The sequence below is a fragment of the Garra rufa genome, chromosome 10 (genome assembly GCF_049309525.1).
Source record: "Garra rufa chromosome 10, GarRuf1.0, whole genome shotgun sequence".
Lineage (NCBI taxonomy): Eukaryota > Metazoa > Chordata > Actinopteri > Cypriniformes > Cyprinidae > Garra > Garra rufa.
Genome location: NC_133370.1, coordinates 14,923,230 through 14,938,672, shown reverse-complemented (window position 1 = coordinate 14,938,672; position 15,443 = coordinate 14,923,230). Strand labels below are relative to the sequence as shown.

Sequence of the window (15,443 nt, the reverse complement as noted above, 5' to 3'; positions counted from 1 at the left end):
ATATAAAGTTTATACTATAAAAACAAGCAAATATGTGAATATGTGTATAAATAAATAAATAAATAAAAATTGCGAAAATCGCCTTTTAAGTTGTACAAATGAAGTTCTTAGCAATGCATATGACTAATCAAAAAATAAGTTTTGATATATTTACGGTAGAAAATTTATAAAATATCTTCATGGAACATGATTTTTACCTTATCAATATTTCGGACCCATGCACACAATGTATTTTTGGGTATTGCTACAAATATGTGACCCTGGACCACAAAACCAGTCATAAGGTTAAATTTTTCAAAACTGAGATATATACATATGAAAGCTCAATAAATAGGCTTTCTATTGATGTATAGTTTGTTAGGATAGGACAATATTTGGCCGAGATACATCTATTTGAAAATCTGGAATCTGAGGGTGCAAAAAAATCAAAATACTGAGAAAATCACCTTTAAAGTTGTCCAAATTAAGTTCTTAACAATGCATATTACTAATCAAAAATTACATTTTGATAGGTTTACAGTAGGAATTTTACAAAAAATCTTAATGTAACATGATCTTTACTTAATTTCCTAATGATTTTTGACATAAAAGAAAAATCAATAATTTTGACCCATACAATGTATTTTTGGCTATTGCTACAAATATACCCCAGCGACTTAAGACTGGTTTTGTGGTCCAGGGTCACATATACCTGTGCTACTTAAGACTGGTTTTGTGGTCCGGGGTCACATACATTAGCTTGTGTGAAGTATTTCATAAAAAAACTGAAAGCACCAATTTATGTTTTTCCAACAAAACAATGCAAATCGCTTGTGTTCTATATTTTTATTGCAATGAAAGGATACAGATATAGTTTCTGACAGACACAAATTATTCTCCAGATATTGCAAAAAGACAGTCCTCAACATTGATCCAAATACGGACGATTAGTTAGTTGAAGATGCTGACCACATTAAAAAAAGAGAGATAATGGGATTTCAGTTTGTTTTTATAAATGATGCAACACATTTTATGACAAAAAGCCAAAGGCTAATTAAATTTCCTGGCAAAATTATCTGGCATATCAGCATCTTTATCTCTCATAAAGACAACAGGACAGAAAACAAAGATGAGCGAAGTTCCATAGAAAGAAAATACAAATGTCTTTAGTTACACACACACTTGGAGTCATGCCCAGTCTATCCAGGTCTTCAAAGTCAATGACAAAGAATATTGAGGACATACATAGCATTTCTACAGGAACACTAAGTGTGACCAACAAGATCATCTACTTACAGACATGGTTAAAGATTCATAGCATTTGAAGAAGAAAGAGAGACGTTCACGTGGGCTCCTTGTGAACTTGAGATGACCATGAATTTCGAGGGATGCTTTAACAAGCGTTCTCCATTTTTTAATATAGAAAAAACACCTTTGTGCGCATTTGATAACCACTAGAGTCAAAGCATTGCAGATGAACAGAATTCAGACGTTTTCTGCATTCTTACTCCAGAACGTCTTCAACGTTGAAAACATCTATCGGTGGTTTTAGTATTTGTACAAAATGCAGTCAAATGAAAAACCTGCGTGTCTGACATTATAAAATAGAGTGCAGTTCACGCTGAACCTGAACTGTTGGCATGAACATTTCTGGTAGATTTATAGAATCCATATATAAATGATACATTTGTATTTCATCTCTTAAATATCATCCTCAGTATGAGTCAAAGAAACAGCTAATGTAAAATAATACTCTAGCCAATAATATGCAACCCTACGGAAGGATAGTATTGGACCTCGGCCCTATTAAAACGCAAACTAACTAACAGCCTATTTTGGACCACAGCCCCTTGGGGAACCTCAGAGTTTGAAAAACCAGAGGCTACGATGCACGGATTCGAGCTACGTTATGACGTGTTTGGAAGTTGGTCATAATTTTAATGTTCAAGAAAAAAGCATTAATACCCCGCATCATTTGGCACAAATGTGGATGTCGTTTCCCCTTCTGAATGCAGTCAACCTCAAGATGAAGTTTGGTTGATTTATTTACTTCTCCATTTTTTGTTAACAAGGACTATTTCTCATCAGGGTCACAAAACATGTTTGCAGAAATGTATGAGGCAGACCGTTTTACAAGTGCACAAAAAAATCTCCACACAGAAATGTCACAGGTCAAGTGTCACTGATATTTATCATAGATAGTAACACTTCTTAGGCATCTAAGACAAAATATGTTGGTCCGTCTAAAATTATCCAATGTATCCTAACAAAACAAAATCTTTTGAAGCGAACCTTCATATGTGATGACGGCCGCCAAAACCATCGTGAAAGTTGACCAATCCTGTCCTTCTTAACACTACCGACAAGTTTATACAACAAAATACTTGACATTAGATGAAGTTAAGATGAAAGAAAAAGAAGTAAACCAGAGAAACACAGGGGTCAGGGAGACTTGCGTTGCTGCATCCAAAGTGGGGGAAGCATTTTCAGGGAAACCAAACAGCCTTTGTGTGATATTTTCATTGTCATCGTAGCCGTTTCCTGCTCTCGTTTAACCTTTAAGCCTGTCTGGAAGATCTCAGCCTGAACAGAAATGGGAAACATCTTCTGAACATGACAGAAGTATGTCAGCAGGTCCACATGGAGCATGGGAGTATGTGTGTGCGGGCGTGAGGAAACATTTATGTCTGAACAGTCAAGGGCTTTGTCTCACTTTGCTCTTCCTCGTCATCTTCCTCCTCCTCCTCTTCCTCTTCCGTATGCTGCTCCAGCTCTTCTCTGGTGATCATTTCAAAGTCGTTGCCATTGCTGTGCTGCGAGCCTTCGTCCTCTCGTCTGTCACTGTCTGTGTCCGATTGACGTTCTGCACCTGCTTCCTCGCTCGCCTCTATTTCTTTATTGTCATCTTCGTCTTCTTCCTCGTCGCCGTCCTTCTTCTCGCTGTCTGATTTGTCCTCGCTATCTGATTTCTGCGCTTTGCTTGAATCTGCACTCTTGTCGGATTTCTCGCTGCTGGATTTCTTGGAGCTGGAGCGCGGACCCTTGTATTCGTGTGTGTAGAGGGGGCGGAAGGAGTCGATAAAGCCCACGTCTGCTGTCAAGTTGGGTAGGAACCAGAAGTGATGACGGCCGCCGGTCACTAGCCAGATGATCAGGAACAGAATGCAGCGAGCTAAACCAAAGGGAAAATGAAATGTAAGAACACAGAAGATGCAGACTGTAATGTGAAATTGGTATCATACAAGATAAAGAAGTCTGGAACTCGTACCAACGGCCAGGAGAAGTATGCTGGCCACGAAGCATCCTGCTGCCACGCTCAGGTAATAAACGCCAACTCTCATCTCAGCGGGCCACAGCGGGAACAGAGTGGCTGCGATGACGGCAATGACTGCAAACACACACAAAGATCTGAATCAGTACTGAGTCAGTGAAATGACAATCAGGCTTAACTGGAGAAAAACAGATCCTACCTAGAATCAAGCCCATGGCGAAGGTTTTAAAGTGGACTGGATCGTAAATCCAAAAATAAACCTGCGGGGGAAGACAAATATTAAAACTATGTGAAAGTGAAGAATTCATGACAATTTTTTTTTTTTTACAAACATTTTAACCACCACAACATTAACAACACATAAACATAAAATCATAAACACTACCATTCAAAGGTTTTTGAACAGTAAGATTTTTCATGTTTTTTTAATTCTTCATGTCAAATTTTTTTTGTTTTTAAAAAAATGAAGTCTTCTGCTCACCAAGTCTGCATTTATTTGAGTACTGTTTTTTCTATACAATTTTGATAAACATTTGAAATATTTTCTATTTGAATATATTTTAAAATGTAATTTATTTCTGTAATCAAGGCTAAATTTTTTCAGTGTCACATGATCCTTCAGAAATCATTCTAATATGCTGATTTGGTGCTTAAGAAACATTTATTATTATCAAATTTTTTTCATTCATTCATTTTTTTCAGTATTCTTTGATAAAAAGATCCAAAGATCAGCATTTATCTGAAATAAAAGCTTTTGTAATATTATACAGTCAGTATATGTATATATATATTTTTTTTGGGGTAAAGAAATTATAGAAATTAATACTTTTATTTAGCAAGGATGCTTTAAATTGATCATCGATGATGAAGACATTCAAATGTTACAAAAGATTTCCATTTCTGATAAATGCTGTTCTTCTAAACTTTCTATTCATCAAAGAAACCTGAAAAAATTCTACTCAGTTTATGTTCAACATAATTTTAAGCAGCAAATCAGAATATTAGAGTGATTTCTGAAGGATCATGTGACTGGAGTAATGATGCTAAAAATTCAGCTTTGAAATCACAGGAATTAATTACATTTTAGCATATATTCAAATAGAAAACAGTTATTTTAAATAGTAAAAACATTTCAATATTGTACTGTTTTTGCTGTACTTTGAATCAAATAAATGCAGGCTTGGTGAGCAGAAGAGACTTCTTTAAAAAAATAAATAAAAATCTTACTGTTCAAAAAGTTTGACTGGTATTGTATATTGACATAAAATGATGATAGTTATTATTGTCAAATATTAGGGTATTAAAATACAATTATGATAGCAGTGTTGATATTGACAACTCAAGCTAAAACTATTACAAATAATTGTAGGTAATTGAAATATAATCTAAATGTTAGAGTAAAAAAGGGAATGAAAAAAACCTTAAACAAAAATGAAAAACGTTGGCTTGACAACTAACTGAAATAAATGAAGTAAATAAAATGGAAATAATAAAAACTAAATACTAAAACTGAAATATAGAAATAAAAGCCAATTCAAAATACTAATAAATATAATAATTTAGTATTTAAATGATACCCCTGAGCAGTATTGTTTACAAATACTTAAATACTGTTAATCATGCATTTTATTATTTGATTCCTAGTACATAAAGTGTACGTGTATTAAAGTTACACCGTATGCAATACAGTTTATTGCAATTATTCCAATTAATTGTCAAGCAAAACGTTTTATATTAACAAGAATGCGTGAGATAAGATGTCCTAAACTCATCCTGACCTCATTCCCATCTAAGAACAGTTGGTCATCATGAGGTTCCAGCTTGAATTTCTTTTTTACATCCTTCTTCTTCTTTGGAGATCCTGGACTGTCATCCTAAACACACAGAAACATAGAGATATGCAAAAACACCTCAAATGAGTCATAACAGGACTTATTTGTGTTCTCATCCTGTCAGATTTTCTAGTCATACATTTTTTTCTTTCTTTGTGTCCGTAGCCTCGGACTCCTTCTTTTTGTCTTTGTCCTTTTTGCTTTTTTTCTCCTCTTCTTTGCCACTGTCACTTTTAGCCTTCTCTTTTTCCTTGTCTTTCTCTTTTTCCTTCTCTTTCTTTACATCTTTCTCTGGCTTCTTTTTCATCACTTTCAGGGCTCGGTGGAAAAACTGCTTCTTTAGGAGCCTGTGAACAGCGAGACAGTATAAATTTAGTGGTTGACTGTATACACAGTCCTTTTTTTAGGAATTAATACTTTTATTCAGCAAGGACACATTAAATTGACAGTAAAGGCTTTTAAAATGTTACTTTCAAATTCATCCAAAGAATCCTGAAAAGAAAATGAGTGTTTTCAATATTAATAATAAGAATTGTTTCTTAAGCACCAAATCAGCATATCAGAATGACACTGAATACTAAAAATTCAGCTTTCCACCAAAGAAATAAATTACATTTTAAAATCCTCTCTCAAATACTAATGAAATCCCATGAAATGAAAGAAAAGACTAAGTTTACCTGTTGCAGTAGTCCACCACCGACTCTCTGGTTGTGAACAAAGCTTCCTCTCCCTTCTTTGCTTTGGCCCACTTTGAATCCAGCAGACAGTCTACTGCTTTAGAAGCTGATGAGCAGAAAACAAACATTTGGTTCAGTGACAGCAAAGAACGAACATCAAAACTATAATAATTAAACAAAACCTTGCTATAACCTACGCAGAGCAAACAGAATAAATCAGGGAAGGAATGAGCGCACTGACCGACAAAATAATCCACTCGATGTCCCATCATGTTGGTGGATTTAGTGGGGCAGTTAAAGCGCAGGTACTTGGCCACTGCCTTCTCCTCCTTGGTAGGTTCACTGACCTCCTGAAAAAGAGACATCAAAGATCATTAAATCATAAAACTTATCTAAATGGATCAAGATTAATCTCCAATTAGATCACACCTAATATACTGCTAAGCAGTAAGAATGCACAATCTATGTGTAAATTCAGTACTATTCAGTAATATTGGTTATCGGTAATATTGAACTATTGTTCAAAAACTTAAGAGTTAGCAAGATTTTTTATTATTTTAAAAGAAATTTCAGCAAAAATACATTTTAAAACACATTAAAATGCGCTTTTTAATTGTAATAATTTTTCAAAAAAATTCTGTTTTATTGTATTTTTGATCAAAGAAATACAGCGTTGATCAATGTAAGAGACTGTAACATTTACAAACTCACCCCAAACTTTTGATAATTGTGCATGCTCATTTTCACAATTTCATATAACATTTTAGACTAATAATTTAATGCCTTTAGCATCCATTTTTCATAATACAGTATGTTGAGACGCACAGATTCACTTGTAGATTAAATTGTGTTTTTTTCTTTACTTTAAATGGATAGTTCACCAAAATGAAAATTCTGTTCCATTATTTCATTAATTATTCACCCTTATGTCGTTCCAAACCCGTAAGACCTTTGTTCATCTTCAGAACACAAGTTAAGATATTTTTGTTGAAATCAGAGAGCTTTCTGACCCTGCATAGACAATAACGCAATTAGTACATTCAAGGCCCAGAAAGGTAGTAAGAACATCATTAAAATAGTCCATGTGACATCAGTGGTTCAACCTTAAAGGAGTAGTTCACTTTCAGAACAAAACTTTACAGAAATGTACTCACCCCTTGTTATCCAAGATTGTCTAGCTCTGTGTGCACTCTGTGTAGAGATTAAAAAGTATATAAATTGTAAATGTTTTTAGAAAATAACCAATCATTTCGCTAGATAAGACCCTTCTTCCTCAGCTGGGACCATTTAGAGCCCTTTGAAGCTGCATTTAAACTGCATTTTGAAAGTTCAAACTCAGAGGCACCATAGAAGTCCATTATATGGAGAGAAATCCTGAAATGTTTTTCTCAAAAAAAAAAAAAAAACAGAATTTCTTCACGACTGAAGAAAGAAAGACATGAACATCTTGGATGACAAGGGGCGAGTACATTATCTGTAAATTTTTGTTCTGAAAGTGAACTACTCCTTTAATTTTATTAAGTTTTTATTTTTTTATTTTATGGAATTGTTGAATAAAGTCATTTTACTTTTTTGCACACAAAAAGTATTCCTGTAGCTTCATAACATTACAGTTGAACCACTGATGTCAAATGTACTATTTTAACGATGTCCTTACTACCTTTCTGGGCCTTGAACATAGTAGTTGCATTGATGTCCATGCAGGGTCAGAAAGCTCTCGAATTTCATCAAAAATTATAAAGTTAAAATTATAATTTGTGTTCTGAAAATGAATGAAGTTCTTACGGGTTTGGAACAACATGAGGGTGAATAATTAGTAACAGAATTGTAATTTTTGGGTGACTATTCCTTTAATCAAAATACTACACAACTGTAATATGACCATAACATGAAAATAATAACCATCTTTTAGTAATCAGAGTTTAATATATGCATCCGTATTATGTAGAGCATGATTCTGGACCAGTGAGACTTCACCATGGGAGAGGACCTAGATATTAATAGTATAAGCCAAGATTAATAGATACAACAGAAACCAAGCGTCTGACAAAAAGCTGGTTTGTCCCTTTGGCTACAAGGCCTTAATTCCAATGAAAAATAACATTCAAGAGAATGTAGGATAACAGCAGTGCAAGAATTCAGCTAACCCCTCTGAAAAGCTTCGAAATGAATCTCCCACACTGGCAGCAGGACCCTCATCGGTCATCTACTCAGAGAATGTGAACTAATTAAAAGCCTCAGCTCACCACACACTGATGTGCTGTGTAATCTATACACTGAAATCACAGTTTCCATTCAGACACACGAGTCCTCACTGACCCGCTTTATTAGGCTAAAAATCATTACTTATAGTACTATGTGACCACACTACACACACACACACACACACACACACACACACACACACACACACACACACAAAACTCACGAATTTAGACAATAAGCCAGTCTATAGAGACACCATTTATTGGAGTAATGAATGACTACCAGACATAACTTAGTGTGAGAGTATTCGAGCTCCACAATCCTTCGGTCATACTCTATTTGCTCAGAATCTCCTGCATGAAAACCATATAAACATTAGGGCTGCAGGATAGATCGTTTCAGCATCGTCATCGCGATGTACGCATGCGCGATAGTCACATCGTGGCAGTCACGATGCAGGGCAAAAAAAATGTATGTGTGTCTGATTTAAAAATGTACTTTCTATATTTCTAAACTTTCTATTCACGGATCTATATTTGTCTAAAATAAAGTAACTCATATTTAAGGGTTCTTTAAAAACTACAGTGCACACGTTGCTTCACCTACTTCATGCATGCAGTCTCTGCGTGCGCATGGCGAAATGAGCGCGGGACGGGAGAAAAGCGCCAAAATGGAAGATTTGGTCGCAAAAAGAAAAGCAACGTCAGTCATATGGAAGTATTTTGGATACAAAAAGGATGCTGCTGACCAAAAACAGGTGCTTTGTCGGGAGTGCCTGGCAGTTGTTGCCACAACTCGCGGAAACACTGGACCGTTCAGACGTCGCGCCTAAAAACGCGTGGAAAACGCTAGGCGCGCCGCTTTCTCCTTCTTTCCAAAGCGCTCTGTAACTTGAGTGGCAGAGTGGCGTCTGCCGTTGCTAAGCAACCATGACCCGCGCTCTCCTACAGACACAGAAGTTTCAGCAAAGATAAATAAACAAAGATAAATGGATTTCCAAAACTAAAAATTGCTTGCAGTAGCTCTGCTGCTAAAAAAATGTTATCCCTGTAACAGCTATGAACAGCTGTTCCTCCATCTTGGCTAAGCTTTTAACGTTTTTCGTGAAAGGAAGAAGCTGATTTCCCTTTCATCAGGGTAAAAGCAACATTCATTATTAATTTCATATCAGAGCCTTGATTTGCCTGAATTGACAGTGAATACGGTGAGTCAAACTGTTTATGAAACTACCCAAAATAAGCTTTAAAAAGTATTTTATTTCAGGGTTTTGATTATACTGTACTTTTACATTTTTTTATTCTTTGAAAATGCTTACAAAATTACCCCAATTATTCTTGAATTATTATTTGATTTTTAAGCAGTTCAAAACAACCTGATGAACATAAATGAATTTGTACACATCGCAATATATATTGCAAGAAAAAAAAATATTGCAATGTAATTTTTTCCCAATATCGTGCAGCCCTAATAAACATGGTATTTGTCTGGGTGTGGAGTTACTGGCATTTTGCCTGATATTCCTCTGGATTTTGTGAAGGAAGTCAGCCAAACATTTATTGAGTATTTTGTCTGAACTCATCTTTGGTAAACAATAAACAGTCTTGTACCACACTAGGCCTTGTTATCAGTTAAGGTTTGGTGGTCTTATAATGACAGCTGTAATACATTAGACAGGTTGCGGGTTTCAGATAAACAGCCTGAAGGATAGTTCAACCCCCAAAAAGTTCATTCTGTCATCATTTACTCATCCTCCTGTCATCTTAAACCTGTTTACCTTCAAGATTGTTTTGAAAAATGCTGTGGTTCCAAATGACTTTCATTGTATGGACAAAAAAAAAAAAAAACACTTTCAGAATATCTTCTTTTGCGTTGATGACAGACCTCAACATTTGAATCTAATTGACACTTGCTCTAAATAGCACCTTTATAGAGAAAAACAATCAGGGGTACATTATTTGTGACCTTTTTTTGTGACCACAAAACCAGTCTTAAGTAGGATGGGTATATTTGCAGCAATAGCCAACAATACATTGTATGGGTCAAAATTATAGATTTTTTTTTTTATGCCAAAAATCATTAGGATGTTAAGTAAAGATATCAAAACATCATTTTTGATTAGTAATATGCATTGCTAACAACTTAATTTAGACAACTTTAAAGGAATATAAAGTCTCAATATTTACAATTATTTTGCACCAGATTCCAGATGTCCAAATAGTTGCATCTCAACCAAATGTTGTCCTATCACAACAAACCATACATCAATTGAAAGCTTATTTATTCACAAAATTGACCCTTATGACTGGTTTTGTGGTCCAGGGTCACATTTGGTTTAGTTTGGAATACTTTAAAGCCTAATTTTTTTTTCTATGGTCATTCCAGCTGGAATCATCAAATGGTCCCCACCTGACCCCCTCAATGTGATGGGTGATATGCCCAATAGATCATATACAAAATTTCAGATCTCTACTGTGCATACTTTGTTTTACAAAAAATCTGTAAAAAGTTTTTCACCCCGTTTTGGCATCACAGTCTGAGTGACCATGTTCAGACTGAAATATCTCCAGAACTAGTTGTGCCAGGTCAATGAAATTTTCGGGGCTAAGAGTCCTAGTCCAGAACTGCATGAATTACAACTCACAGCATTGTTACTGAATTTACACCTGAATGCTGGCCCTCTACTTTTCTTCGAAACCATTACTTTAAGGGTTTTCAGATGTCCATAGAAACCTCAATTTTCAATGTATAAGCATCAAACTTGGTAAATGGCCTGATATGTACCATTTATCAGACTTTGATTTTTTTCAGACAAATCTGAGGAGGTCAGGTGGGGAACTTTTCCACAATTTGATGATTCCAGCTGGAATGACCCTTTAGGCTTCCTAATGCCAAGTAAAAATAATGTAGGTTTTCTCATCTGTAACTTAAGAGTGGGAACGTGTCCTTTCAATTTAGTTGGCTCAAACAGGGAATACATGTTTATGCACCGCGAGAAAACTGACCAGCAATGACAGTGGATTTCAACCTGTTGCGTAAGAGCAAAAACTAACAAACACGCCGGAAGGATCAAGAAAAGTGACTCTCTTATCAAGACAACACGTCATTACTGAAAACTTCATTGTTTTTACATAACACCACGTTTATTACAGGAACACACAGTAACTGTGTCCCAAAACCAAATGAGCAGCCAGCCCATACAAGGTTTTTGGGGATGATAAACGCATTCGGACTACAATGCCTAAAATGCACATAATGTAGCACTTTGTTTGACGTATTTAGGATGCTACACTTTTTAATGATGAAGAATGGCTTTAAAGGGAAATCCTGCCATCGTTTAGTCACTTGCTTGAAACCTGTATTTGTAAATTAGATATAAAATGTAATGGGTTGACGGTCACAGTTCACATTTAATGCATCCTTTTTCAAACAAATAAAAAAAGGTGACTAATAGTTTCTGCCTACTAAGCCTTGTCTATTTAACGCAAAAATAAAGTCAAATGAGACTAAAAGAGATGATTTTTTTATTTGTGGGTGAAATGCCCCTTTAGTTCTGCAAATGGGTAAAATCTGGCGATGAGAAGTGCTGCGTTATGGAGGTTATTTGGTCAAATTCGTGAAGCATATGAGACAGCAGCTGGTTAAAGAGAACAGCCTGCAAAACGAACAGTCTGTGCTGAGCTAAGATGGCCAACTCCATCAGCTGTGCCACCAGACACATCTTCACAGGGGAGAGACATCAAAATCAGGTCATGCTCACATCAAATCCATCGAAAAATTGTATAAATGACTAGACGCCTGGCAAGAGATACAATATATTATCAAAGCGAAGCGCAAAATTTGCGCCAGCACTGACAAATAATCCACCTCCCCTTATATGAGAGCATTGCAAAAAAATAACGGATCGAAGTACTATTGTATTTTGGGTCAAACAAAACACTAACTCGAGAAATGACTCAATGCTAAACAGCAATCTATGATTGGGCCTCTAATAGCAAACGTTACGGGAATTTGGTACCTGAATTCGCTTCTTGTGTCTCCTGCGCTCCGCCATGATTTCTAACTTCTGGGTTCCCTTGACGTGGTCACGAACGGAGTGGGGAGGGAAGTCTCGCGATATTTCGAATAGCCCGTGATCAGTCACTTCTTCGCTTGGCAAATTAAAATCAGACTGAATGAATACTGCCATCTCAAGTGCAGGTGAGGCACATAAACTGCGTCCGTGTGTTGAAGTCATGGTCAAAATACACAGTTTTGTTGTGAGAATTATTTAAGTATTTATTGAAGTAATAAATACTAGTAACTAGTAATAGTGTTAGTAACTAACACATCCTTTAATGTTCCTTAAAAGTTTGACACCTGAGAAGGAACATTTGAACGATGTTTGTTATAAAACCTGAAATAAAATAAACGTTAATAAAATAAAATCTATAAAAAAGGTAAACAGCTATAAAAAAACCATAAAACATCAAAATACACAAAACACAACACAAACAACTAAAATTATATATAATTTTATATATTATATATAATTATATACAAGATAACAGGACTTAACGACTACAGACCTGTGGCGCTAACATCTGTCGTCATGAAGTCGTTTGAAAAACTGGTTCTGGCTTATCTGAAGGACATCACCGGACCCTTACTGGACCCCCTGCAGTTTGCTTACCGAGCAAACAGGTCAGTGGATGATGCAGTGAGTGAACATTGGCTTGCACTTCATCCTGCAGCATCTGGACAGACCAGGGACTTATGTGAGGATCCTGTTTGTGGACTTCAGTTCGGCCTTCAACACCATCATTCCTTCACTCCTCCACACCAAACTAAACCAACTTTCTGTTCCTAGCCCTATCTGTCAATGGATCACCAGCTTTCTGACAGATAGGCAACAGCTGGTGAGACTGGGAAAATTCACATCAAGCAGACGCACCACCAACACTGGCGCCCCTCAAGGTTGTGTTCTCTCCCCACTGCTCTTCTCCCTCTACACCAACGACTGCACCTCTAAAGACCCCTCTGTCAAGCTCCTGAAGTTTGCAGACGACACCACGGTTATCGGCCTCATTCGGGACGGTGACGAGTCTGTCTACAGACAGGAGGTAAAAGAGCTGGCTGTCTGGTGCAGTCACAACAATCTGGAGCTGAACAAGCTCAAAAATGTAGAGATGATAGTGGACATCAGGAGAAACCCCCCTGCACTTTCCTTACTCACCATCATGGACAGCACTGTGGCTACAGTGGAGACATTCAATGTTTCATCTCCCAGGACCTGAAGTGGGACACTCACATCGACTCCATTGTAAAAAAGGCCCAACAAAGGTTGCACTTCCTTCGCCAGCTGAAGAAGTTCAAGCTACCACAGGAGTTGCTGAGACAGTTCTACTCAGCCATCATCGAGTCAGTTTTGTGCACATCAATAACTGTCTGGTTTGGCTCAGCTGCAAAATCAGACATCAGAAGATTGCAGAGAACGGTTCGGTCTGCTGAGAGGATTATTGGTGCTCCCCTGCCCACCCTTCAAGAACTACACATCCGAGTGAGGAAAAGAGCTCAGAAAATCACTCTGGACCCCTCACATCCAAGCCATCCCCTCTTTGAACTCTTACCATCCGGCCGGCGGTACAGAGCCCCAAATATCAGGACTACCAGACGCATGAACAGTTTTTTCCCCCAGGCAATCCACCTTATGAACAGTTAAAATGTTCCTCCCATTGTGCAAAAATGTGTGGAATAATCTGACATCTACTGCTACAACTCCACCCTAACACATCCCTGCATTCCATCCTATCACCTATAGCACAACTGTACATACATATTTATTTGTCAATTTATTTTTACAAATTATTATTATTATTTTCTATTTTTATTTTTGGTCTATTTATGCTTACATATGTGTATTTTTTCTTATTCTCTTATTTTTATTGTCTGTGCGTCTCTGTGTACTGGAAGCTAATAACACTGAAACAAATTCCTTGTATGCGCAAGCATACTTGGCAATAAAGCTCTTTCTGATTCTGAATCTGATTCTGATTATATATAACATTTCCAATGTTTGTAAAGAAGTCTCTTCTGCTCACCAAGCCTGCATTTATTTTGATTTAAAATACTGAAAAAGCAGTAATATTGTGAAATATTTTTGTGATTTGTGATCAAATCTAAATTTTTAGCATCATTACTCCAGTTTTTAGTGTTACATGCTTCAGAAATTATTCTAATAATTATATTACCAGCATTTATCTGAAAAAAAAAAAACATTATACACTATACCATTCAAAAGCTTGGAGTCAGTATAATTTATTTATTTATTTATTTATTTTTGAGAAAGAAATATCTAAATTATATATATAGAAATTAATATTTGTATTTATTCTCAGATAAATAGATCTTCTTTCTATTTCTTTCTATTCATCAAAGAAACCTGAAAAAAATCTACTTAGCTGTTTTCAACAGAATAATAATAGTAATAATAATAAAAATGAGCAGCAAATCAGAATGTTAGAATGATTTCTGAAGGATTATGTGACTGGATTAATGATGCTAAATTCAGCTTTAAAATCACAGGAATAAATTACATTTTAAAATATATTCTAATAGAAATCAGTTATTTTAAATAGCAAATTTTTTTCAAAATTGTACTGTTTTTGGATCAAATAAATGCAGTATTGGTGAGCAGAAACAACTTCTTTAAAAACATTAAAAATCCTACTGTTCAAAAACTTTTGACTGGTAGTGTTTGTGCATGTATATATAGCCCCTACTAAGTAAACAGTTTAATTTAGGCTACATTTCATTTTATATGTATTGCTGGACAATTAAAAAACACACACACACACACACACACACACACACACACACACACACACACACACACACACACACACACACAAATCAGGCATTTTAATTAGATTCAGACATAATAAATCATGTGTTTTCATTTGTAAAAAAAATAAATCAATAATACTATATATACTGTGCTTTTTAGTGTGTGGATGCTGTATAGCTTTTTAACATATCAAAATGAATCAAACAAAGACCAAAGGACATTTTCTTTTTATTTTCTCCAAAGCAAACAACACATGACAATTGAGAATAATTTAAGTTAAAAGTAAAAACCAAAATACAATTTTACAATAAAAAAGGCTGTTATAATAAGGACAAAATTTTTTGTAATTGATTTGCTAACAATTACAAAATATACATATATAGAAAAAAACAGCATTTGGAAATCTAACTTTGTTGGAGATTGCATAACACGGATCAGAATACGGTGGCCGACAGAGGCCAACGCGCTGCAAACAAGAAAACACATGCAAACAGAAAAAACGACAACAAATTAAGAAAACATCTTCATCAGTTTGACAACACAGGCGCTGCAAATCCTCGCAACGCAAACGCAAATACGGAAACGCGCTGCAAATTCTCACAACACAACCAAACTCAGAAACGCGCTGCATATAGCTCGGTCCACAACGGAAATGT

At 35.8% G+C, this 15,443-nt stretch overlaps 1 protein-coding gene across 1 annotated transcript; it reads right to left on the bottom strand.

Annotated features, from left to right (window-relative positions):
• Positions 1 to 810: 810 nt before the first annotated feature.
• On the bottom strand, positions 811 to 12,064 carry sec62 (SEC62 homolog, preprotein translocation factor). The gene is made up of 8 exons (XM_073848929.1): positions 11,980 to 12,064; positions 6,001 to 6,109; positions 5,760 to 5,865; positions 5,222 to 5,429; positions 5,029 to 5,124; positions 3,450 to 3,510; positions 3,248 to 3,367; positions 811 to 3,151 (listed from the first exon to the last, which is right to left on the bottom strand). The coding sequence occupies exons 1-8, from the start codon at positions 12,013 to 12,015 to the stop codon at positions 2,661 to 2,663; spliced, it is 1,227 nt and encodes a 408-aa protein (XP_073705030.1). The 5' UTR covers positions 12,016 to 12,064; the 3' UTR covers positions 811 to 2,660.
• Positions 12,065 to 15,443: the final 3,379 nt, after the last annotated feature.

Excerpts from the sequence above, each read along its gene's own strand:
- sec62 (XM_073848929.1), bottom strand. The coding sequence starts at position 12,015 with ATGGCGGAGCGCAGGAGACACAAGAAGCGAATTCAG. Across the intron at positions 5,866-6,000 it reads TCGAGTGGATTATTTTGTCG|CTTCTAAAGCAGTAGACTGT; the intron begins GTCAGTGCGCTC and ends TCTGCTCATCAG. Across the intron at positions 5,125-5,221 it reads ACACAAAGAAAGAAAAAAAT|GATGACAGTCCAGGATCTCC; the intron begins GTATGACTAGAA and ends CTGTGTGTTTAG.